At 41.3% G+C, this 23,707-nt stretch overlaps 1 protein-coding gene across 1 annotated transcript in view; it reads right to left on the bottom strand.

Annotated features, from left to right (window-relative positions):
* dock1 (dedicator of cytokinesis 1) overlaps window positions 1-23,707 on the bottom strand; it is a 204,220-nt gene that overhangs the window by 165,980 nt on the left and 14,533 nt on the right. The window contains exons 2-14 of the mRNA XM_073489321.1: window positions 15,027-15,110; window positions 14,730-14,770; window positions 14,546-14,601; window positions 12,907-13,003; window positions 11,802-11,950; window positions 11,051-11,186; window positions 9,368-9,525; window positions 8,315-8,396; window positions 7,659-7,794; window positions 6,179-6,251; window positions 3,318-3,397; window positions 984-1,109; window positions 500-624 (exon numbers count right to left, since the gene is read on the bottom strand). Coding sequence (XP_073345422.1) covers window positions 500-624; window positions 984-1,109; window positions 3,318-3,397; window positions 6,179-6,251; window positions 7,659-7,794; window positions 8,315-8,396; window positions 9,368-9,525; window positions 11,051-11,186; window positions 11,802-11,950; window positions 12,907-13,003; window positions 14,546-14,601; window positions 14,730-14,770; window positions 15,027-15,110 — 1,343 coding nt within the window. The remainder of the gene's footprint in view (window positions 1-499; window positions 625-983; window positions 1,110-3,317; window positions 3,398-6,178; window positions 6,252-7,658; window positions 7,795-8,314; window positions 8,397-9,367; window positions 9,526-11,050; window positions 11,187-11,801; window positions 11,951-12,906; window positions 13,004-14,545; window positions 14,602-14,729; window positions 14,771-15,026; window positions 15,111-23,707) is intronic.

The following is a 23,707-nucleotide window of genomic DNA, read 5'->3' as shown; positions in this document are numbered from 1 at the left end:
AAAGCCTCTGAAATCCCCCCAAATCTTTATCTTGGTGCACATAACTTAAAAGGTCCCATATTGTATAAAGTAAAATTTCCTTTATGTCTTAGTGATTATAAAGCAGGTCAGACTGCTCAGTTCACATCTGTCATCACTTTTTAACACTTTAAACTATGCTGTTCATATTCCTGCCCACCTGCTTGGGTCTGCAACCGACTCTGGCAGTGATTAAGGTTGATACTTGCAGTGGTGAGCCAGATTTTAGGCTACTCAATCAACCACAGAGCACAAATACCGCATTCTGTCATTTTATGACGGGTGGCAAAGGCGGTCTGGCCTGTGTATCACACTGCTTTATAGTCCTGGTCAGTTAAGCAGCGTGCTGAGCTGTGTGAGATTAAAGAAAGCCAGCTAAATCACAGACTGTCTGAGAGACCAATCGGCTGTAGCACTTGTGCCCTGAATGCTGAGACTGAGCTGAAAAAAAAAGTAGTAAGTTAACATTCCTCCATCGTACCTCCAGTTTCTTGCCGTCCTCGTCATAGACAGACATGGTGACCTCGACGTTTTTGGGTGTGGTCTTGCTCCCCTTGTCAAAATCCCCCTGAACCAGAGTCACGTAGATGTCGTTTCGCACATCACCTTTAAGAAACAGAAAGAAGATGTGAGAAAAATCCTCACTTTTACAGTCCTAGAGCCCAACGTTCATGGATTTATTCATTCATTTTCAATATATATGAATATTACTGCATAACCCATTACACTTTAGGTGGCATAAGTGGATATTTGGCACCATTTACTTTATGGGTGACTTCAGTCCATTACATAACTAATGCCTTAATCAAACCTTAACGATGTATGATATGTTCTTTTCTCCCTCACTTACATTTTCTAAAATAGTAGATCTTAACTCTAAATCACTTCCTGAATGAATGACCAATCAAATTCAAAAAGGAGACTTGCAGAGAGCCGAGGTTGAACTTTTTTTTAAAACACTCAACCTGGCATGATGATCTCAGGGAAGCCCATCTTGCGAGCCACGGCTGTTGATCGGTCCACCAGGTGAGGGAAGTCCTTCCTGATCTGATGTATGTCTCCGGGGAGCAGCTTCAGAGTCACCCACAGGCCTGGTGACGCATTCAAGGGCAAAGAGGGGAGGGACAAGGATAACGTCAGGAGGAGACAACAGGAGGGCTAACTGCCCCAGGAAAATACTAAAAAGAGATGTCTTCAAGTGTGTTCGTCTCTCGGTGACATCTAAAAGCTGCAGGGCAAATCACAAAATAGAATCTACCCACAGGGATGTGATTAGGAAAACATAATGACAGCGGGAACAAGTGTGTGTGTTTTCCTTTCTTTGCTAGATAAAAGTGTAGTCGTTGTGTGTGCATAATTGGATTGAAAAGAACTACAAAATCTCTAGCTGGTGTCACAAAAGAGACAAAAAAGCATGTTTGACATCTATCATACTGCGTGCATATGATCACATTTAATTTCCTTTGTGCAGACTTGTCGTTCTTATCAGACTAAACATCACATTGTGACTGTAATTGGTAAAAAGACAAAAAAAACCTTGGCTAAAATTAAAAGTGTTACTTCTGAGGATGAACACTGGCAGCAAAACAAATAAACAAATGTTTCTCCAAAACAAACAGACGCTTGGTTCCAAAATGGGAAAATTTAAAAGAAAAAAATGACATCTTTTCTGACCCCTACAAAATTCATGATACTGTCCCCAATGCCCCCGATTATTCTTAAGGAACCCTTTGTTTTTATGAGAATAAGTGACTTTTATGGTAGAATATTCAAATCATTCTGTAATTCCCAGATTTAAATAATTGGTCTCAACCTAAAAGTGTGAAGCTTAAAGGGAAACTGTGGCTTTCAATAACTCTGAAACAAAGGGCCTTCAGGGGACTTTGGTGGGTCATTTTTTACTAACAATTTAACGCCAGTAGCTGCTTTTCTTTCCTCTTGGATTGGATGGAAAGCTTCTTTTCTGCAGACACTGCATGGTGTGCCAGCTCTGTAACCACACTTAATATTCTCTCAGGAAAAAAACAAAGCAGCGTGGATACATACTTCTGAACAAGACTGAAAGCAAGGCACCCAATTAAAGCAGTCGTCCTGTAGTGAGCCCCTTCAGAGGCCACCGAAATGAGCCCCGAAGCTTTACTCACTTTCACTTTACGGGCCCCATATTGTTATGAGTGACACATCTCTCACTAGCCAAGCTGGAGGCCTTTTGATATGCGAGCGTGACCAAGGCAGCTGCTCTCAGTGCTCCGCTGTTCCTCCCACTGTGGGTCGGCGCAAACCTGACATTTATCCAAGTACGTCTTCATAGGGCATGACAATACCATGGAGGGCTGTCATGTTGGCCCCCTCCCAGCACAAATCCCTCAGATGGCTAATGTTGTTCTTCTACCCACAGATGTCAAATCACTGATAAGATCGGAGTCTTTGCAGAGGACTCACCAGCTTAATTAACAGCTGGATTACTTGGATCCTGTAGTCATGGTGATGAGGGCAACTATTTATAGTATGAGCAGTGATTTATAGTGTGAGCACTTGACAAAGAATTATGTTCTTGTTAGCAAGATGAACAGTTTCAACACCCTGCCAGTGTGTTCGGGGTAATGGTACTTTGTAGGAACAGATCAAAAATGTAGTATGAAAGAAAATTACAGCAGTTCAGTGAGATGCAGTTAACCAATTAGTTAACCGCTAACAGCAGCTACAGTTAGCAGCAGTGAGTGGTTACTATGGTGGTATGCCTTCCCCTATTTGTTTGTAGTATGACTTTGAGAGGTGGCCACTTCTTACAAACTGCACCTTAAAAAAAAAAGCTAACTGAAATATATAAGAAATATACAGGAAAAGTTTTTAATTTTAGTCTTTGTCAATATTGGTCAAAATTGTCAACACATCAAGCATTAAAAGACATTTGTGCATATGCTGTTTGATACGGGAATGATATGGGAATCATTCCCATAGTGAAATACCTGACGGCATTAGAAAGAGAATGCCTATAACTGACCTCTGCTGGATATTTTGTGACCAAGTCCTAACTTAGTACAACCATTTTATAACATATACAAGACACACGTGAAAACATTACTTACTTGCTGACTGACTATTTTTCAGTTTTAGCACTTCTCTGAACTTTTTCTGCACTATAGGTTTCAATGTAGTAAACATCGGTGTATGTTTTTTCTCTGCCTTTTATGTGTCTAATGTTTGCATAATGGGTGGAAGACTGGTAGTGGTGCAATAAAGTGAATCTCGAGTTCCCTCCTTGGCCCTGGTTCTTGTGTCTGAACCTTGCACTGTACCTTGGCCCTTGTGATTGACCTCTTTGGCGGTGATAACTTTGTTGATGACTGTCTGGAGGAAGTCGTTCTCCCCCGCCACCCTGGGTGAAAAACGGGAGATGTTCAGCTGCTTGTGGCGAATGGCGTCATCCAACGCTAGCCTGCAGTATGCACACAACGGGCAAACACCACAGAGAAGAAGGGATGGCGGAAGAAAGAGGAGGAGAGGGAGGAGGAGCGGGGCAGGAGAGCCACAAAGTGATGGTTGTGAGGAGGGGAGTGGGATGAGAGAGAGAGAGACACACACCGAAGAGTGATGCGAATACCGTGACAGACACAAAGCCACTTGTTAGCAGTTAACAGTGAGGCAGGATGGGTAATGAAAGAAACACACAGAGAAATCATCGTTTAGGAAATGGTGCCCAGTCAGCATTTATAGCGCCAATGCAGCAGTGGGAAGCTTGACCTGCCTGGTCAAATGTTTTCAATGCCGGTAGCCTAATACCCATGGCTGTATGCTCCAGAATAGATCCAATCCGAAAACACACATTCCCACTCTGCTCCAGTGAGAAAACAGACTAAAAAAAACATGTTTTGTACTCCATAGGGCTTCAGGTGTAGACAGACTGATTGAGACATACAGGACATAAAGAAAATGGCAGATGCCCCACATGTGTGGCAGCTGTGACAGTAATGTGTGCAGTACAGAGGACTCTAAACAAGCAGAAGAAGAAGAGCATGAAGGAGAAGACAGTGGGGATGTCAGGATGGAAGAGGCAGTAAAGGATCTCTGTCACTCAGACTGTCGTCAGTGCCTCCAACCTTGGATCCAAAATCGATCCAAGCCGGGAAGTAGAATAGGGGACAGCAGAAGTTCAATCACGGGACAAAACATTGTAAGACAACAGGAAGAAAGGGCCATCCACACTAAGAACAATAACTATAATGATCCAGCTGCGTCGGCTGCTTAAGAAAATGGATATTGATGACCTATTAGTGCCGTCACTGCACAGAGAAACAAAATGAGAATGGCTTTACCAAGTCTTTTGAAGACAAATCTTATTCATGCTTTCGTCTGAATAAACATCAATTATCTTGATAAAGTTGACATCAGTCAAGAAAAACAAACTTCAGAGACATCAGCACCAAAGACAGGAGGTGTAACTCAGGTAAATGATGTGTTTATATGTTTATCATTATAAGCATTTAATAAGTTGTGTGCGTGACATCCTGTATATTCAGATGAAGTTTGATTGGCTACCAGTGTTTATATCCTTCTTCAAATCGCTCTAAAAGTGATCCCAACAATATTGTTTACCACTGCTGTTGTTATGGTTGGGGTGTGGACATCCAATTGAGTTACAACCATTTTTTAAACAATCTATTTGCAGTTACTGTTATAGTTATCCTTCTTGTTGTGGATGGTCCTCATGCAGGTTTTACCTCAAATTTGCAATAATATAAAACTGATTCCAAAACAGTTGGGACGCTGTGTAAAACGTACATCAAAAAATACAATAAATTGCAAAAATTCTGTGTTTACCAACAGGTTTTGCAATAGCGCTCCTGAGCCCATGTTGTAATATCCTTTATACAATCATGGGCTTCACAAAGTGGTGAATCTCTGCCTAGCCTTGCTTGTGAACCACTGAGCCTTCATAGAAGGCCCCTTTCACACCTAATCATGACACTATTGCCTGTTCCCAATGAACCTGTGTTATGTGGAATGTTTTTGGAGGATTTCACAACTTTCTCAGTCTTTTGCTGCTCCTGTCCCAACTTGTTTGAAAAGTGTTGCGGGCATCAAACTAAGAATAAGCTGATATTTATAAAAATCACTGAAGCTGACGAGGTCTTTGTGCTGTTCAGTTGAGTATATGTCAAAAAGGATTAGCAGATTACCACCTTCTGTTTATTTTATGCCTTACACAGCATTCCAACTTCTTTTGGAATCAGGGTCCTAAAGGTTTTTGGATCTGGTTTCGACAGAGTTGGACACAGTGGGATTTTCTGTCAATCAACTAATCGCTCATCTCAGCACAACATTAAATGTAGCTACAAAGGAATTATCTAAATGCAAGTTGTTTTGACAACATGCCAGAGATGAGGTCAACTCGGTCTCGGACTTCTAATAAAGGAGTGTCTGGGGAAAAACAAGAACAACAAACACTACCCACAAGATTTCCATCTCTTTAGTCCATTTCTGAAAGCCATTTCCATCTCTGTTTGGATGCCAGGAGTCCATCCAAATTACATCACAAACCTCCCCTAAATGGCTCCTTCACTTCCTGCCTCTGCTGGCCTTGAGCACACATTCAATAATGATTTTTGAGACCTACACTTCAAAAACTTCATCATTTAAAATTCAGTGGCAAATATCCACACTTGGACATAAATAACCTCTTGTTAGATCCTGTTCATCTTCTTCTCACAGGAAGGCTCTAATTTCCATGATTTATGCTCACAGATAAAACCGTTAAGTGAGGTGATCTGCCAGCTAAACTGCCAGAATCTGAGGCATTTCCAATTATGCAGGAAATCACGTTAAGGAAAAGGTTACTCTGGCTCTGTACGCAGTCCTACGAGAATGGCAGCAGTTAATGAGATTGCCTTAATTGAGTCACCAGGGAATAGGGGAGGAGAGCTACTGTCTAAAAACCCGCACTAATCAGGTGTCAGGGATTGAAGACTTAAAAAATAAAATAAAATACACCACTGCGTCTTCGACATACTGTACATATTTAAAATAATGGAAATAAGTGTAGGAGCAGAACTACATCAGCGTCGCAATTTTATGCAACGTGATCCCCAACCTTAAAGGAACCCTATGCTGCCACATGTATGGACGTGATTTGTTTTGTGCTGCTGAACAATCCACTTACGGCTGAAATGGGATAAAGTGCTGCTTGTCCTCGTCGTCCATTTTGCCCGTTATGATGTCAGTGACATCCATTACTGTGGGAAAAACAAGAAGAGTGGGTCGAAACATTCTCAAGGCATGCAGAACATAGCATGGCTGTGACATACAGATAACTGCACGGTAAAGCCAAAAACAGAGCCGATGTTGGCTCCTCGTCAGTGAGCACTAATTAAAAGGCAGATGCGGGGAAGTCAGTTGTGGTTTCTGTCACCTGCATAGTGGTCACAAAAAGCAAAGGAAAGGAAGAGACAAATTTCTCATCTGACTTTAGAAAAACACATTTAGCTTTAAGAGTGAAGGAAAATCAGCTTCAAGACTAACGTAACACACACTAAATGTTCCTTTCCATGACCTCCAGCAGTTTAACTTCTCACTCTACTGCACTGATTTGCAGGTGCACACCAGGATCCTGTGACGTCAGCACTGGGGTGTGGTTACAGTAAAGGTTCAGTCATACATACGCGAATGGAGGAAAATGATCATCACTTGTAGTTCGTTTGAGGGGGTCAACCACACACACTTTTTTGCTACTGGTACTACAAGTGTACTAAACATCAGTTGTAGAACTGTAGTGTACAGAACTGGGCTTTGACATTCCTTTGGCAATCCTACATATCTGTACTGAAAAGGTATATATATAAATATATATATAAAGTAATCTCACACTGGCAGCCCATGAGAACAGTGCTGCAGTTAGCAGTCTGACAGTGTAATTTTAGTTTAAAATGGGGTGATGTCACACTGCTAGAGTAGTGAATCCAACATTTCCAAACAAAAGATGCATTAAGCCAGCACTGTTTTTTTTTGTTTTTTTGCTCTGCTTGCAAATTCGCAGGTTGCCCAAAAAAAACAGGAAAAACATTCTTGAATCAGCTCCAACTGAAGCAAATTAGAAACAGTGAGTGTTGCTGGTGTGACACCCTGTGTGACTGTGTCTCCAAAAGAGCAAATCTCAAATATCCACCTCCGCATCACGCTGTGCCTCGCAGCAATGATGACGTCTAAACATAAGCCGTCGCAAATAAGGTTGTCATTTACCTTTCCTTCAAGTGGCGCCGGGGAAAGAGACACTAAAATACAGACATAATTGTCTCTGTTGGAAAACTGTGGGCAAAATGCCAATCTAATTAGTTTATGAAACACCTGGCAGGTTGCCAACATGAGATCAATCAGACTCCAATTCCTCTTTTACTTTAGCTGGATATCTATGAATTTTAGCCAAATATATCTACTCATCCAGACAAGGACTTTGGCACAATACTCGCTTTGTATTACTGAAAGGCAAAACAAAGGATCTGTTCTCAAGGCTTACGTACATTGGGATGTTAAAGCGGAGTTAGGGCTACGAAGTCTTGAGATAATCAGCGCTTTTAAAACAACTCGTTCCTCTGAGCTCCTTTTGGAACAACAGGTTATCAAGAAGTCTCTGTAGTCTGCTTTACCTGCCACTCCAAAGGGTCTTCTCAGTCCTGACGTCAGCTTCTTGGTGTTGTTGTCTCGCAGTTCCATGCGCCCGACTCTTACAATCTGACACACGAAGCTGATCTTCTCTCTTTTCAGATCTTCACTGCCCAAGTCCTGAGGAGGGAAAAACAGAAAACGTATGAAAAAACTACAGATGATGTCACCTTAGTGCCCGAAACAATGACTGATAGGTAGACAAATACAAAAATCTTATGATCAGATTGCACTATTTAGGATAGGTTTTTAGGCTACAGCAGTTCTAAGGTGCACACTAACAACTGATTGATTAATGGCACTTTCTTGGGTGAAGATGACTTTGTGTTTTCACCACAAATTGCTATGGCGACATCCATGATTGTGTCCACAGATTCATTTCCTGTGGGTAATACCTTTGGAAACGAGCAAAGTGCTCCCTAGTGGGCGCGCGCTGACCCTTCCCTCCCTTGGGCTTCCATTAGATAGAGGTGACTGCCTTGGTAAATACATACAGCGAGCCAGGCTCTTTCTGAGAGAGCTTAACAAATACAGGCTCCGCAAACAGGCTCCCACATGCTTCATAACATGGCTGAATAAACAGTGGACTACCACAGCCCAGCGAACACACACACACAAACACGGGGACAAACACACTCACCGTGAAGACGGCCCGCAGATTATGAAGCTGGTCTATGTCTTTCACCAGACCTGAGCTTGACCATTTCACCAGGTAGTTTTCGCTGTGAGAGGGACACACAGAAAAAAACATCACTCATGTTTAGTCTCAGCAATTTCTAGTATTTACAATGAAGCATCTTTGATAAGACTAATTAAGGTACTTGAGTTGCATTAACTATAGTCTCCTTCAAAGCTGCGGAAGCTTGAATGTTAATCCTGACACCGATCCGCTTGGGAAACAAAATGCATGACTGATGTTGGATGCTAGAGAAACATTCCACAGCTGAGCTGCTCTACTTGTGATAATTTGCTGTCAAAATCCTAAAACAATGGCAAATCCCTGGGAAGCAGGCTGCGTTTGTTCTGGTCACGTTCTTGCTTGGCATGTGCGTGTCTGTTTGTGTGTGTGTGCTTACAAGTGTCTGTCAGTGTTTGTACTTGCTGATAGTCAACAGTTCTGGATAATATAACTAAGTCTCAGACATGAGAGCATTCTAAACCCATTAGGTGGCACATAAAAGGCATTCCTTTCGATATTGTGTATGTGAAAGGGACCTTTTAACTCATCATCACTCGATTTAGAAATACCAACAGTATTTGGCCGTGCATTATGATTGCTATGAGGCATCTCTAGTGTATAAATTCAAAAGAACTTCAGCACAAGAATGTAATCTTAATTTTTCAGTTCTTAAACATAACTGTGCTTGTAAAGGAATGAAGGAAGGTGGGACGAAAGAAAGAAAGGACAAAAGGAGGGAAAAAGAAGGAAAGACAGGACGAAAGACAGAAAGAATGAAAGAACGAAAGAAAGAACAGAACGAAAGAAAGTAAGTAGGAAATTCAAAACGAAAGATAGAAACTAAGAACAAAAGTAAGAAAGTAAGAACGATAAAGAACTAACAAAAGAACAGAAGAATGAAAGCAAGAGAGAAAGAAATAAGGGAAGAACAGAAGGATGAAATAAAGGACTTAAGAAAGGAAGTCAGGACGAAAGAAATAACGAAAGAAAGAAAACATGCAGCCATGGGTTTACCTGATGAACTTGGACTCCACGGGGTCGTAGAGAGACATGAGCACCTCTGCGTCCTCGCCGATCTTACACACCACATTCTTTAGAGTCACAAAGAGGGCAAACGCCGGTGTGGAGGCAAACTTTGCTTGCCTGCTCAGATCAATATTCTGCTTCTGAGACTGTCAGGAGGGAAACAGAGGCATTGCAATTCAATATTGGACTTTTCTCCCATAGCTTTGTGTCACATGCAGGTCGACCTCAGGCAGGTGCAGTTTGAGAAACGAGCCCAGGAGAAGATTGATGTGTGAAGAAAGAAATACTGTCCGTAGGTGTGGTTTGCACTTGCACACCAGATTATTGAATCAGCCACTGACTCAGAGTCTTTCTAAAAATGTAACAAGAAAGCAAATTTTAACAATGTGTTAAATCCATCAGAGTCATTATAATATATTCCACACGGGAATAAAAAAAGCCTGTATATTCGCCTGATTTCCAGAACTGCATCTGCAGTAAAAGGTGGACTGATCCCTGCGATACCCTGGACGCCCTTCAAAAATATGCTGGGGCCACATCATTAATATTTATCACGTTGAACTGGACACTTTCTTATTGCCCATGCATATGCAATGAAGACCTCTGAAAGAAAAGGTCACATAAGATGAGACCACATAACTGCAGGGCACTTAGCGTCTAGCACTCCTACATACTGCCAACTGACATTCAGGTGAGGGATGCCACTGACACGCCAAGTTAAACAGACAGGGAATCTGGCCGAGTTCCTGACTTTGTGGAGAGGCAGTCAAGCGTCTTTGTGTACCAGGAGTGGCCCCATTTCCCCCCACTTCTATACTTTATTTGAGCAAATGCCAAAACTCCTTCTACATGAAACTGCAGGGGCTCCCTCCATTTTCTGGCATTTTTCTCAGCCTGAAAAGCACTTTGTACATTCGTTTGATATTCTCTTACCACTTGTTACTTGACAAGAGTCAGTCAAGCCCATGTCAGTGGCTTCAACTTACCTTCCTTTTTGTAGTCTTAAAAGTAGCAGGATTACGGTCACATGTTAACAGCCAAATCTACATGCATGTGCCTTTATAATGCTGCTGTAAGTGATATATTTTTATTAAAATAAGTGTCACACAACACTTTGCCTCTCATTCCTGCTCATGCAGTAAAAGAGACGCTAAATTTTCTGCTTTGTTTACGCTTTAATGGCATCAACAAAGCAAAGCTTACCTGTAAAATAATATAACACTTTCAAAACAGGACTACAGTCACTTTAGCATCACTGTGAGACTGTGAGACTGTGAGACAGTGCTAACATGCGGAGGTGTACTATGTTCACCCTTTTAGTTCAGCGTGTTTGAATGCGAGAATTTGCAAATAAGCATAAAATGCAAAGTACTGCTGATTAAATTATGGTTTTGCAGGTTGAAAAGTTGAAAAAGTTAACTTTAATACCTTAAAAACCTTGAATATCTGTACATTATTTCACAGAAATCATCTAATAGTTCAGTCTGGACCAAAGTCCTAAATCATCCCAACCTTTACTTATATTATCGTTCATAGGGATGGAGCAGACACTACTGTAGAGGAAATATATTTCCACTGCAGACAACCCCAACTGTAAATTCAACTGATTGGCTGAGACTCAATATGCTTTTACTTTGATATACTGTCTCATAAAGTGTCTCTTGTCTTTACCTTCTCCTCTTGAATCCTGTCTTCAATTTGTTTAGAGGCCGCCTCATGCGCTCTGAACAGGCTGACGGTGCTGGTGATCTCTGGGTCCAGTATGTTTCCATCTTTGTCTCTGACCACCAGATCGAGATCCAAGTACCTTGCATAAAAATCGGGCAGAGTTAATGGGTGGTAGAGCACGCTGGCCAGATGAAAACATACAGGTAAAGATTGTGAATATGTAGTTGCATTTGCTAAAGAGCTCCTCCCTATGCCTTATTTTCTCCTCATATATTATTCCCCTTTAGCTCTACTGTTTTTCTTTTATAGCTCCTTTATTTTGTTCAACTCTTTCTTCAATGGAGGGAGTTAGCGCAGACAAAAGCACGCTGCCAACATGCAGTCAGTGCGTTACATCACCTCATCACTCCTTGTTTCTACAGAGGTAAAAGCCATTTCTCTACCTGGCCAAAGGTTTAAAGTTTCATCACAGGAGCAGAATGGAGCCTCACAATTTTCGTTTTTAACCGATTTTCTAGGCCCACTGCAGACCCAGCAAGAGCTGTCATTTCATGATGGAATACAGTACAGTTAGCTGAAGCTAAATCCCTCCAGTTTGTCCTCAGGCAAAGTGATGACCTGTCATTTTCTATTGACTGACACCGCTGACCTATTCCAACAAGAGTCATTTTACCGGATAGATATGAGGATAAAGGGATATAAGCTGTGGGGAGGGAAGGAGAAGGCTCAAAGCCTCTAAAGACTGGATCCTCACTTGTTGCCGTAGTCTATCTTGGAGGTGACTTTCTGTTTGAGCTCGGTGAGCTCGTCTTGCGGGAGGGTGCCGGAAAGGATCTGAGAACGCCATTCGATGAGGTCGTAGATCATGTCACGGACAGAGTTGAACATCTCGCGCTTGTCCCCCTGTCAGCGGGAAACAGATGGATAAAAACGTGTGCAGCTTAGACACAGGAATATTTTTATGAGGGCTATTGGGTCTGAACTTTTGAGTGGTATCCTTAGCAGAGGGTACAGGAGTGATGGTGACCAAAGGTGGAATTACCTTGAGCCAAATCCAACAAAACATTTTTATGAAAAGAACCCATCAATAGAGAGCCTGACCAATACCATTTATTTAATGCAGATATGTTAAAATGTGAAAGCAACCCTAAATTCTTTATTTGATCCTCATTAGGTTCCACAAAGTGGTTTGCTAATCTTCCTGAGGTACTTATAAACATAATAACCACAAAAAGTACTAATGAAAATTGTGAGGTAATCAATCAATGAAAGAACTTTATACAGAAAAAACAATCAAAAGTAACTCAATCAAAACATGCACATCAAAAAATGAACCGAAAAAGAAAAGAGCAACAAAAACAGCCATTAGACAATAAGTATATTAAATATTTGTTTGATTATACATTCGGCTTTAGTATTGATGGATACATTTTTTTACATCTGCAAAGAAATGCCAAAATGAACACTAATTAATAAAAAAGACAAAAACAAAAATAAAAAAAAGAGAGACAAAATATTACTATTAATTGTATTATCATAAATAGGACCGATGAATAAAATAAAATTACTACAAAATATATTTAACTAAAATTAATAACAAATCAGAAATTATATAAAAATGTATAATAGTTTTATATGACATGAACATTTTCTAAAACAAAAGCCAATACTAATATAATGTATGTGTAATAAGGTCATGTGTTGTATACGCTTTAACACCTAATAATAAGCCCAGTGACCTAGTGTTGCCCTCCAACATCCATTCGTTTCCTCATCTCCCAAAAAAAAGATTAGAAAAAAGCATCTGGCATGCAATGTGCGTGTGTGTTTTTTTTGTTTTTTGTACTTGGCTTGCTTACCACATACAAATCCCTCCATATCGTAGCCCACTCCCGCAGTGTGGTGGTCACCTCCTGAACCAGGGGCAGCTCAGTGGGGATGACCTGCTCCTTTTGCCTGCAGTGACAGTGAACAAATGTGATTCTGTGTTTTCTGCAGTTTCCCCTCCACACTGACAGTGTTGAACATCTTGACTGTTATCCGAAATAAATTCATACATTTATCACACAGCTTTGTTCAAATCCTTTAGTTGTAATTCAGTGAAAGGAAATCTTTGTTCCTCAAGGTTCTCGGTTGAATTCAAGGACTTTGATGTTCGGGGTTTAGCTTTTGTCTTTATCTCGTTTTTCGTTGTGCAAGTAAAATCAAAGAGGACAGATGAAAACAAAACAGTGGCACAAGTTGTGCAACAACAAACGCACATGTCACATCATATCAAGAGCAGATCTTTCCGCTGAGACAACCTCAGAGGCTCTCTACGTAAAACGCAGGAAGATCCAAAAAGCTTCTTAGTATTTCAGAAAGGAGGAGAGACTATTTCATTTTTGCTGATCGCCTCAGCTCATTGCATCTTCAGCCAGTGTAAGTATAATTGCAATATGCATCCTAATCATGGTTGAAAAATTCCTAGGATATTCATGATTGAAACTAACAGGGCTTTAACAGGAATAAAATAAGTTAGAAGCAAACCTTTAACTGTACCTTAAACACTAACAATTGAGAAAAAGAAAAAGAAATAAATCAACAATTTAGTGGAGTTGAATTTTAATTAGCATTCCCAATCAAGGTACATCCCACATGGTAAGAGCAAGCTCACAAAAACTAGCAGAAGGTGTTCACTAAACTCTGTCCTCTGCTGCAGGCTACTATCTGCTGGTTAACTGAAATATCTTAAAAAATATAAACTATATTCTGTCCAGTAATTAAGTTTGATTGAAAGCATGTTGTCCTTTAACTCAGACAGTGCTGTTGGTAGTAGTGTGGGCTGCCGATGTGCACTGTGCATGCAGAGGGTTGTAATTTTACTGAATTCCTATTTAATGGGATGCTGAAAAATGATTATCCCCGGCCAAGGAGGTTATGTTTTAAGTGGCGTTCATTTGTTGGCTGGTTGGTTTGTTTGCAAGAATTACACAAAAATGACTGAACGTATTTCCAGAAAACTTAGATGGAGGATGGACCCCGTTAACCTTTGGTGTGGTTCTAAATGAAAAGACCAGGATTTTTTTTTCTCACTTTCTTTATCATTGCGAGAGCACGTTTTTCAACATTTTTGTTAATTTCTCTGTAAATAATGCATGGATCTTGTGAATGTGAAGGACAAGCGCAGTGCTGTAGAATTTGCATTGTTACAATTAAATTAAATAGACTTGAGTTTAACAGAAATAGCAGTGAGACCTAGTATTGTTTTTATGTGTATTTCCCTGCCAAGCACTCTAAGTTCGCTACTTAAAAACTGGCAATTTTACATTGAAATCGTGCAGAGAAATTCCTTAATTTTACAGATTCTTTGAAACCTTCAACCCAATCCCCCATAATAATGACCTAATCTTACATATAAATGCAACAGAAGTAGAAGCAATCTTCTTGTTTTTGTGAGAAAAACATTATAAATATACAGTGTGCGTCATTCAAAAGTGGAAGTGGAGGAGCACTAACCCGCTCCCTTCGACTGTGGCTTCTTTCAGGTGTATGTAACAAGCAGGAAATATGCCCTAGAAGAGGAAGAGATCATAAAACAAACATCATTATTTTAAATCTGGGACAGAAGTTGAACTGCTGAAAAACTGAAGCTGTAAAGACTGACCTCTGAGTCATTGTTTAAAACCATACTGCCGCTCACCTTTTTGGATTTCCTCCTCAGCCTATGCCCTCTGTACCAGTCTAATGGAGAAGAGAAGTATGTTAAATGTTTCCCATAGAATACAAATAAAACTGCATTAAGGTTAACTTTCAACAAGGTGGTGTTAATCAACAGTTTTGTAACAGAAGTGAGGAGTGAGGAGTATCACCGTCATAATCATCACTGCCATTATCTTATTAAACATGTGGCAAAATAAAAGAGGTTCTAGTGATGACAGGAAATTAGTCTCCCACTGTCAGCTCTGATCATGCCCGTCATCTGTAAGCCTGTTCTCACCTTCATATGTCTCAAGTATGTGCACCGTGTCTCCGATCTGCAGCGACAGCTCCTCCTCTCCCCGGGCATCGTAGTTATAGATTGCTAAAGAAAGATGAGAGGGGACAATATAAGAGGAGGAGATATTACAGGAGGAAAAAGGCAATAAAACGTTTGGCTCCCTTGTGGCGCTAATTGTGTGTCACTGCAATGTGTAGTAGAGGCATCACACATCCACAGGATGTCCACCCACACGGCCTGACACAGTGATGGTTGGGCCTGGCACCATCGAAGCTGTAATATCAACACATTTCTACCACCCACTGAAAAGAAACCAATAATGATGGAGAGCCCTAAAACAGCAATAATGCCAGTGGAAAACGGATTTGCGTGGAATTACAGGACATGGACAAACAGATTAAATATTCGATGTACTGATTTTTTCACAAACAAACGGGTGACAAAATAATGATTATTTGGTTGTCTAGTCAACAGCATATTTTTGTGTCCCCATAAATCCCTATCATGCCGGAGAGTTAGATACTGTTGCCAAAAGTAAAAGTGAACCAGCATCTACAGTCGAACAATTCATTAAATTAATCCAGTTTATCAAGTACAAAGTCAACCAAAGTCTGAATTTGTTTGTTTTTTAGATTACTTTAAGACCAAAAAGTTGCATCCGGAAAGATCAGTGTATACAGGTGAAATGTGGATAACTGTGGATCAGTGTGACAAGGGCAAAATGCAAACAATAAATCTCTCTTTTGAGTGCAATGAAAACCTTTCATTCCCCCGGGTCTGCTACGAAAAACAAATCACTCATTCTTTAGATAAGAACTATTCAACAAATTCAATTGAGTCAGATTTTAAAACGAGGAAATGAAGATTGGAGAGACATTTTGCAGCCTATTTAAAACCGTCCTTTAACTTTTGGTAATGACAAAATTTAAACAAACAAACTAAGTTTGTCTGGAAACTTAAAATATTATATTCTTTAAAGCAACATAATGTAGAAATTGGCATTTTGTGTGATTTGGCGCCCCCCATCGTTACTGAGTGCAACACCACTGTAGCAAATACAAATCCCAGGTCTGTAACAATTTCTCAGATGTAATGTAGGTGCTAATTACAAACAAAACTCATTACGTCTTCACAATGATATGTGTTGTAAACTTGTATCTTGAAGTGAACTTGTATGTAAAGCTGTGATCTATCTTGTGACAAATGTACTTATTGTAAGTCGCTGTGGACAAAGCGTCTGCTAAATGCCCTAAATGTAAATGTAAATGTAATCCTACCCGCTCACTGAAGTTACACAGTGCAGAAACAAGTGATGGAGACAGAGAGACCATTCACCCTGTTACAAGACACTGTACCATCAACATGATTTAGAAGCTGTTATTTTAAAAAGGTAAAAAAGTTACGTAACGTTGCTTTAATTACCGTAATGAACTCATTGCAAATCAAACACACTGGCATTTTTAGATAGCTGTAAAATAAACAAGGTTAGGGTTGAGAGAGACATATTTTCAGTGCACCACTTGCCTACTTTTGACTGTCAGCAGCCAGATAATTTGAAATGTCACTATGTGTGGTTGGAGAGAGGGTGACAGACACCCAATGCATACATTCAGCTCGATCGGTACTGCACATGTGCAACAAAGACGAGGCGGAGGTGAGATGACTCACTTGCTACTTCCATCATCACCTCAGAAAAACAATTTTTTTTATTCAGAATGTTATCGATTAAGAATGGGCCAGGCCAAAACAACATTCCATCAAGTTTAATCAAAATCTTTGCACAAGTGTCTGTAAATATCTTCACAGCAAACAAACAAAAAGAGAAAACAAACGTGGCAGAAAACATAAATCTCCTTGTCAAAAGTAATGACTCTAATCAGCAGACAGCATCGCATAAAAAATGTTCTCTTGCACTCAGAAATCCATTATTGGTCAGACATTAAATACAATGCAGACTATTCTCTCTCTGGTGCCAACACACACACACACACACACACACACACACAGATAGCCCCCTCACATCTTTTGTCACAGCGCCATCAACATGTCAAGGTCATGTTATAACTGACTGGTGACACTTGTTCTCTCATTTAGCGAGAGGTGAACAACATGTCGCTGTCAAAGCAGCCATGACCGACACCTGTCTATGAGAAGGTACAAGGGCGCCCACACACACACACACACACACACAACACACACACCAGAGCACTCAAAACCGATCCACAACCTATACTCTTGACAGCATGACGGGTGGCTGCGTTGAGAGGACACCCACAGGTAGAAATGACACAAATGTGAGTGTGTATGCATGTCATGCTGAGGGAATGCACGCAGGGCCATTTCAACAGAGGTTTCCGGAGGTGAATGATGGCTTAATTAGAAAAGACCCTCGCCGCAGGCTCTGGAGCCTTCCCAGCATGCTCATGGTACATCAAGTGAATCGACCGCTTTCTCCCACAATCACCTGCCATCACAGGAGCTGATTATATTTCATTTCCAGGTGGCACACGTGAAAAAATTTCTGTTACCATTTAGCTCTTAAGTTGTTATGGTAGACAATTATCTAGAACAAAAGCGTGGCTGTTTTTGTCGCTTATGCTGCTGGGGTGAAATCGTTTTATGTCCTTTACTCCCACACAAGGGTCACTGCTGTAACAGATCATCTGAAAGTAAGTGAAGTCGATTGTTTTTATTTTAAAAGTTGTACTTTTCAGTAGGCTTTTTTTCTACCGACTGGTCAAACAAAGTTAGAAATTAAAATATTACAGGTACATGCCATTATTATTGATTCTACAAAAAAACAAAGTAAAAAGCAGTGACCATTATAAAGGCTGCTATGATTACAGAGAATTCCAATTAGCAATACAGTCTGTGTCAGCGATAGAAGAGGTCGGACAATGTTGTGAGATAATTGAGATATCAATGCAACATAAGGCAGTATTTCAAATACATAGGCTTTACTTAGGAGTGCCCTCCAGGTGAATGAACAATTTTGCCCATATCAATGACTGTAGGTCAGGTGTTTTGAGTTGAATGGAAGCTGAGCCAGACGAGACCCCTGGATTGCTGGATTAAAGATTCCAGAGCCAAGGACTGCTGACCTTACCCTTACTCTACAGTAAGGTAGAGTAAGGGTAAACATGACCTGCACCAAATAGCCCAAAATAGTATGGTCACACACCATGTTGTCACACAACACACCACCTGCCATTGCCAAACAAGTAAAAATCTCAACCTTTGGGAATCAGAGTAAGGGAACTTATAAAAATGTATTAAGAGGCAGAGGTGCTAGATGAATGACAGAAGCACTGTGAATAAGGAAATGTCTCCAAAATAATGGCAACACAAAAACACAGGAAGACTGGACATGTAGAATCTCCCTGACACCGACTGAGGGACATTTCATGGGATGTTTGCTTAACACCAACACAAAGTACAGCCTCAAACATGACCATGCACTTATATAATACATTTGACAGCCTCTGAAAGTCTGTATCTGTTGTTCAGCATGTATAGCCTAAGTCAGGTTAGTGGAGGGCATGAAATGCCATGTGCAGTCTCTTTCATTCAGCCCTACATTGTTTCATTATCAGAGTGTATGTGCATATACACGTGGATGTCCACAATGCATTTTGCGATCCCCATGAACAATCCTAGAGCCCAGCGAATCAACCAGAACACAAGCCACGGCCTGACAATGGAACAAAAAGCGCAGGAAATGAATTCAGTGGTACCACACAGGGATACAAAAGCTACCTACAGGGGGAGAAAGCAACAAAACAATCAAAAGGGAGGTGGGATTAATCTGTGGGCAGCCATCAGAGAGCAGCCTAGTCACTGTACAGCGGGTTGGGCTCAATTAAACCATCATTAAGAGTAGCCAGAAAAGCCTGTAAAGCCATCAGCGGCTGCATCTGTGTGTTTGTTTGGAACTGGGTCACAGGTCCAGCTGATTCTGCATGTTATCTAAACGACAGGTGCTGAGAGGACACAGGGCAAACAAACGGCTTTGATAGAGACATCATATTTCACCCACAAAATGAAAAACTGCCCCTGTGATCACTGCCGATGAGACCAGGTTTCATATCATACAAATGGGAGCTCGGACAACCCGGGAGATTCTCAACAGGCAAGAGGCGCAATCACAAAATGAACCAAAACGACACCCTAGGAAGAATAAATGACAACCATCAAACACACGCCTGACATGTGAGGCAATGACAGCGCAGTTTAACAGAGGAACCAAAGCGATTCTTGTCACGTGGGGGTTGAATGACAGCTCTGATTACTCATAAACCTGTATTTGCATACCCAAGAGTAAACTGATGTCAGTTCGGAAGCAGTGAGGGAGAGAAAACCCATCAGAGGAAGAAGACGAAGAGGATGAGGAAGTGGACCATATTCTCCCTGGAGAACAGCATGCAAATCATTTTCTGGAAACGTGATAAACAGTAGCATCATTTGCTGGGGGCTCATTACCACACACAACCTCTTGCATAAGGCTGTGCAAACTCACAGAACATTATCATCAGAGGAAACGAGTGAGGAATCAGATTAGAGACCTATCCACTTAGCCAGCGCATGTCTACGCCCTCTCAACAATTATAAGCAGCCTCATCTAAACACTGGACTGATTGTAATTCTACACTTTGGGCTCACTAATAACCTGCACTAATCCACGCAGAGTATAACATATCATTACACTCAGATGAGAATACAGTATGTTGATGAAGGAGGGGTGGGAAAAAAGGAGGAAAGAGGCGCATTGAAAATGCTCACTGGAAAGAGACTGAGCCTCTTGATGTTTTGTATAAAGTCCCCGTGGGCTGTACGCCGGCAAAGAGAGCCAGCCAGGAAATCCCAGACAAGAGGATTCTCCAGGAGGAAAAGGCAGAGTGGAGCATGAGGCAACTCTCAGGGTGGTGTGGCTGGGCTTTTGAACAGTCAAAGAGGAGGAAAATCCTGCAATGTCTAGCAACTTTGGATGACGTCAAGGGACCCCGACCGGGCAAGTCAACACATTTCCGCAACCCGGAAACTCAGTTAACTCAGCCTGGTCAGAGTGACAGGGCTACAAGCACAACTAAAACAGCTTGTGAGTCAACATGCATCTTTTCGGACTAAAGAAGAGCCCAGGATCCTTGGACATCCAGCTGGTGTTACAGCATTCAGTGGTATCAACATCTGAGATTTTGGCTTTAGAGAAAGGCCTCATTAGGGTCGGGCCAATGGCCAATAGCTGACAGTCAAAACTAAAGAACTGCGCCTCTATGACATCTTTATTATTCTTATTAAACCTGCTAAGTCAGGCAAACCCAAGACCCTCTTTTACATTGGTGGCAGAGGTGTTTCTTTGCTGTGGGCCGCTGTTATTGTCTCTTTTATTCATGCCGTTGTTATTTGCATTACAGTTTTCTTAGCTTAGTTTGGTCAATATAGCTAGCAGGCAAACTTTGTTCGAAGCTTCAGAGGCTTAACACAACTAAGCAGCGGACATATGGTGCAGAGACAATGTGAGCCATGTTTTCACCAAGCAGTTGGGTTCAGTTCAGTCCAAATCGTTTCAAATTAGAATGGGTGTTTTTGCATTTCCATTGTCAAAAGTTGTGGATGGTACCAACAGAGGTACCTAGCACACTGATCCATTACTGAAAAAGGTGGAGTTAAAACACTCCAGACCACTGAAACCACCACACGTTTGTGCTGTGTGTAGCGAGTGTTTGGTCAAGCAAAAGAGAGAGAGCGGTAGAAGCCATTTCTGAGGCTGACTGGTAAAGACAGAGTGCAATCACATACGAAAGCAAGGGGGAAAATTGTGGACAGAGAGAAGATATAGTAATATAAAGTAACACTGGGCAACAAATATGAATTTAATACGGTGCTTAACTTGAATGAGGAGGAGTTCAATAAGCATACAGCGGACCGAGAATGCCCTTTTCCAGGCAGCACGATTGAATAGAGGATGATTATTAAACCCCAGCTGCACTATGGGTCTCTGAGGCAAGACGAAAGAGTCGGCAAAGAGGAGTTACACACACACACACACATTCACACACAAACACACACACACTCTCTCTCTAAATGGCTTACCCAGACTGACTGATGAGCTCTGCATGTAAAATGATATACTTCTTACTACTTAAGAGCATGAGACTACATGACTACATCATACTTTTGACCATATAAATCTTTTATTCAACAGAGGGCTCATTATATTTGAAGATTCAACTCACTGCAGTACACAGTGGTTTAAATGCACTTTCTTGATTTGAGGATAGTAATGTAAGGTCCAGTCATCATACAATTTTTCAATTTCGAAAATGTTCCCTCATTCAGGGACACATAAATGCGTCTTCTGAGACTGCTTCTGTAATAGCGAAGATGCCAGAATTGTCCACATCTATGTCAAAATTATATAAGGTTGATTTTTGATACTATAAATTCCTATATGGGGCTGGATTAGGCTTCATTTCCACGCAAAATGTTTTTAAATGAGCCTTTAGAGTCTGTGATGCTTTAGAGGACATGACTGGAGTACTAAACCAACATCCCCCTTGTTTGACATCAACCTGGTGTAGTCATTTGTATGGGACCGATGTGAGCTGAGTGAGATGCCGCTGCAGGTGTTAACTGTGTTTTGCTGATGAGCCCTGTTGGTGGGTGAGACGGAGCTGGCTGCAGCGAGCTCTGCTGCAGAGCTGACTGGTATTCTTCAGGGATCTGCCAAGTGCTGTTAGGACAACGGGAGGAACATGGGCCTGGAGGGTGGGGGGTTGTGGGTGGCAGACGGGCCTGATGTTTCTACTGCATCTCCGATCTGTCTGCAAACTCTATCTCCTCTGTCGGGCTCCCTCAGCATCGAGGATGAGGCTCACTGAAGACGAAAGCAATGTTTCTAAAGTAGGGTTCAAGAGTATCTGATTCAAATCAGAATCCTTCAAAAATGTATTTACGTTTGAGTCTCATGGAGTTTAAATGACAAAAGTAAATGCCTCCGGCCATGACTGTCATCTGTGCGGATGTATAAAAATAGTTTAAGAGGCCCCATGAGTTTTTTTTAACTTTGTAAACAAACATTTACATTCAGCGTTGCTCACAAAAACTCACAGTGTTCCAGGCCCAAAGATCGCAGGACTACAACAGGACGAGGCGAGGTGGAATATTGCAGTAAAAAGTGCTACATTCGTCTACATTGCTGTTTTCTACAATACTCTTGAGGGACATGAGGGCACGAAGGCGTTGACCACAATCCTCAATGTCCCCGGTTCGAGTATGGCCAAGGACCTTTGTTGCAGGTCATTCCCTAGCTCTCTTTCCCCTCATTTGCTGTCATCTCTCTACTGTCAACGCTGTGATAAAAGTCAAACAAAGATTTCCCATCACAGTTTCCACAAGCCCAAAAGATTCTTCAGATGTCTTGTTTATTCTAACCTATTCTGATTCAGGTCATGCTTGCACGCACAGGCTTGTATGCGTTTCTAGGGGTGGTGTTTCAAGAATGCCGCACATCAGAGTGTAAACAAAGTAATTAGCAGGAGATAATTGTATGAATAAACTCCTACAGTTAACAAAAGCAAACAAGATGAAAGGTGAATAACAAAGTATCAGTAATATGCTGATAGGTCGGCTGTGACTCAGAACTCACAAGAATCTGATTGCTACAGGATATTTTAAGTACTGGGAAATCACAATAATTCCAATTTTCCACAATTATTTTCTCCTCTTAAGAAATCAGGATCTTTTCAAACACAGTAAAAGAAATGAAAGCATCAAGGATGTTATTAAAATACACAGCGATGTAGCCCGCTGAGGTTTGGCTGAGATATTGCGATATTATTATATCAGGCAGCAGCATGCACAGTGAAAGCTAGCCATCAACTATCCACCAGTGTTTGCAACACTGAGATGGAGAAAGAGCTTTGTCAGTGACGTACAAGGCGGGGAACACATGATAATTAATTTCAAGTCCCCCTCTAATAGGGTTTAATAAGAGGTTTAGGCATTCACACACAAGCCTGATGGTTCTAATTTAGAAACAAATGCAGACAATGAGCCCCGGATTGTGAAATAACCAACAAAATCATCCCTTTTCCTCTTAAACCAATTATATACAACAGCCTTTTAGCTTTATCTGCAGTTGGAAAGTGGAGATAATGCTATTGTAATTAACCTGAAATTAATACGACAGCAGCTGAGCTGGGAGAGAGGAAAGCCCCAGGTCCCTCCCTCTTTCTCTCTCCCTCTCTCTCACTCACTGGTAGAACCAGATTTCTCCTCCCTCTGACTGGAAACAAGCAGGAAATGCCACTTGAGATATTACTGTATCACAATAGATGGGGCCTTCCCAGTAGGCCAGAAGGAAATACTGATACTTTTCATGACTACAGGAAGATTAACAATACCTCATTATTACAAAAAAGATGAGGCAAACAGAGAAATAGAACACTGTAAAAAATATTGCGAAGCAGAGGACGTTAGCTGGGTTTGAGGCATGAAGAGAGAAGTAAGGTAAATGGGGGGGGAGAGCAGGTGGAGAAAAACTACAATGTGCCAGATTTAGATGCCAACAGCAGTAATACCTTTTGGCAGAACTTCCCGCCATGCGCCCAGCTCCAACACGGGCCTCAGGGTGCAATCTAACGCAGGCCGATAACTCAGCTTCCATTGCCTCTGCAGAGCCT

This window comes from Pagrus major, chromosome 20, assembly GCF_040436345.1.
Source record: "Pagrus major chromosome 20, Pma_NU_1.0".
Lineage (NCBI taxonomy): Eukaryota > Metazoa > Chordata > Actinopteri > Spariformes > Sparidae > Pagrus > Pagrus major.
The sequence above is the reverse complement of the archived record's forward strand: the minus strand, read 5'-3'. Positions and strand labels throughout refer to the sequence as shown.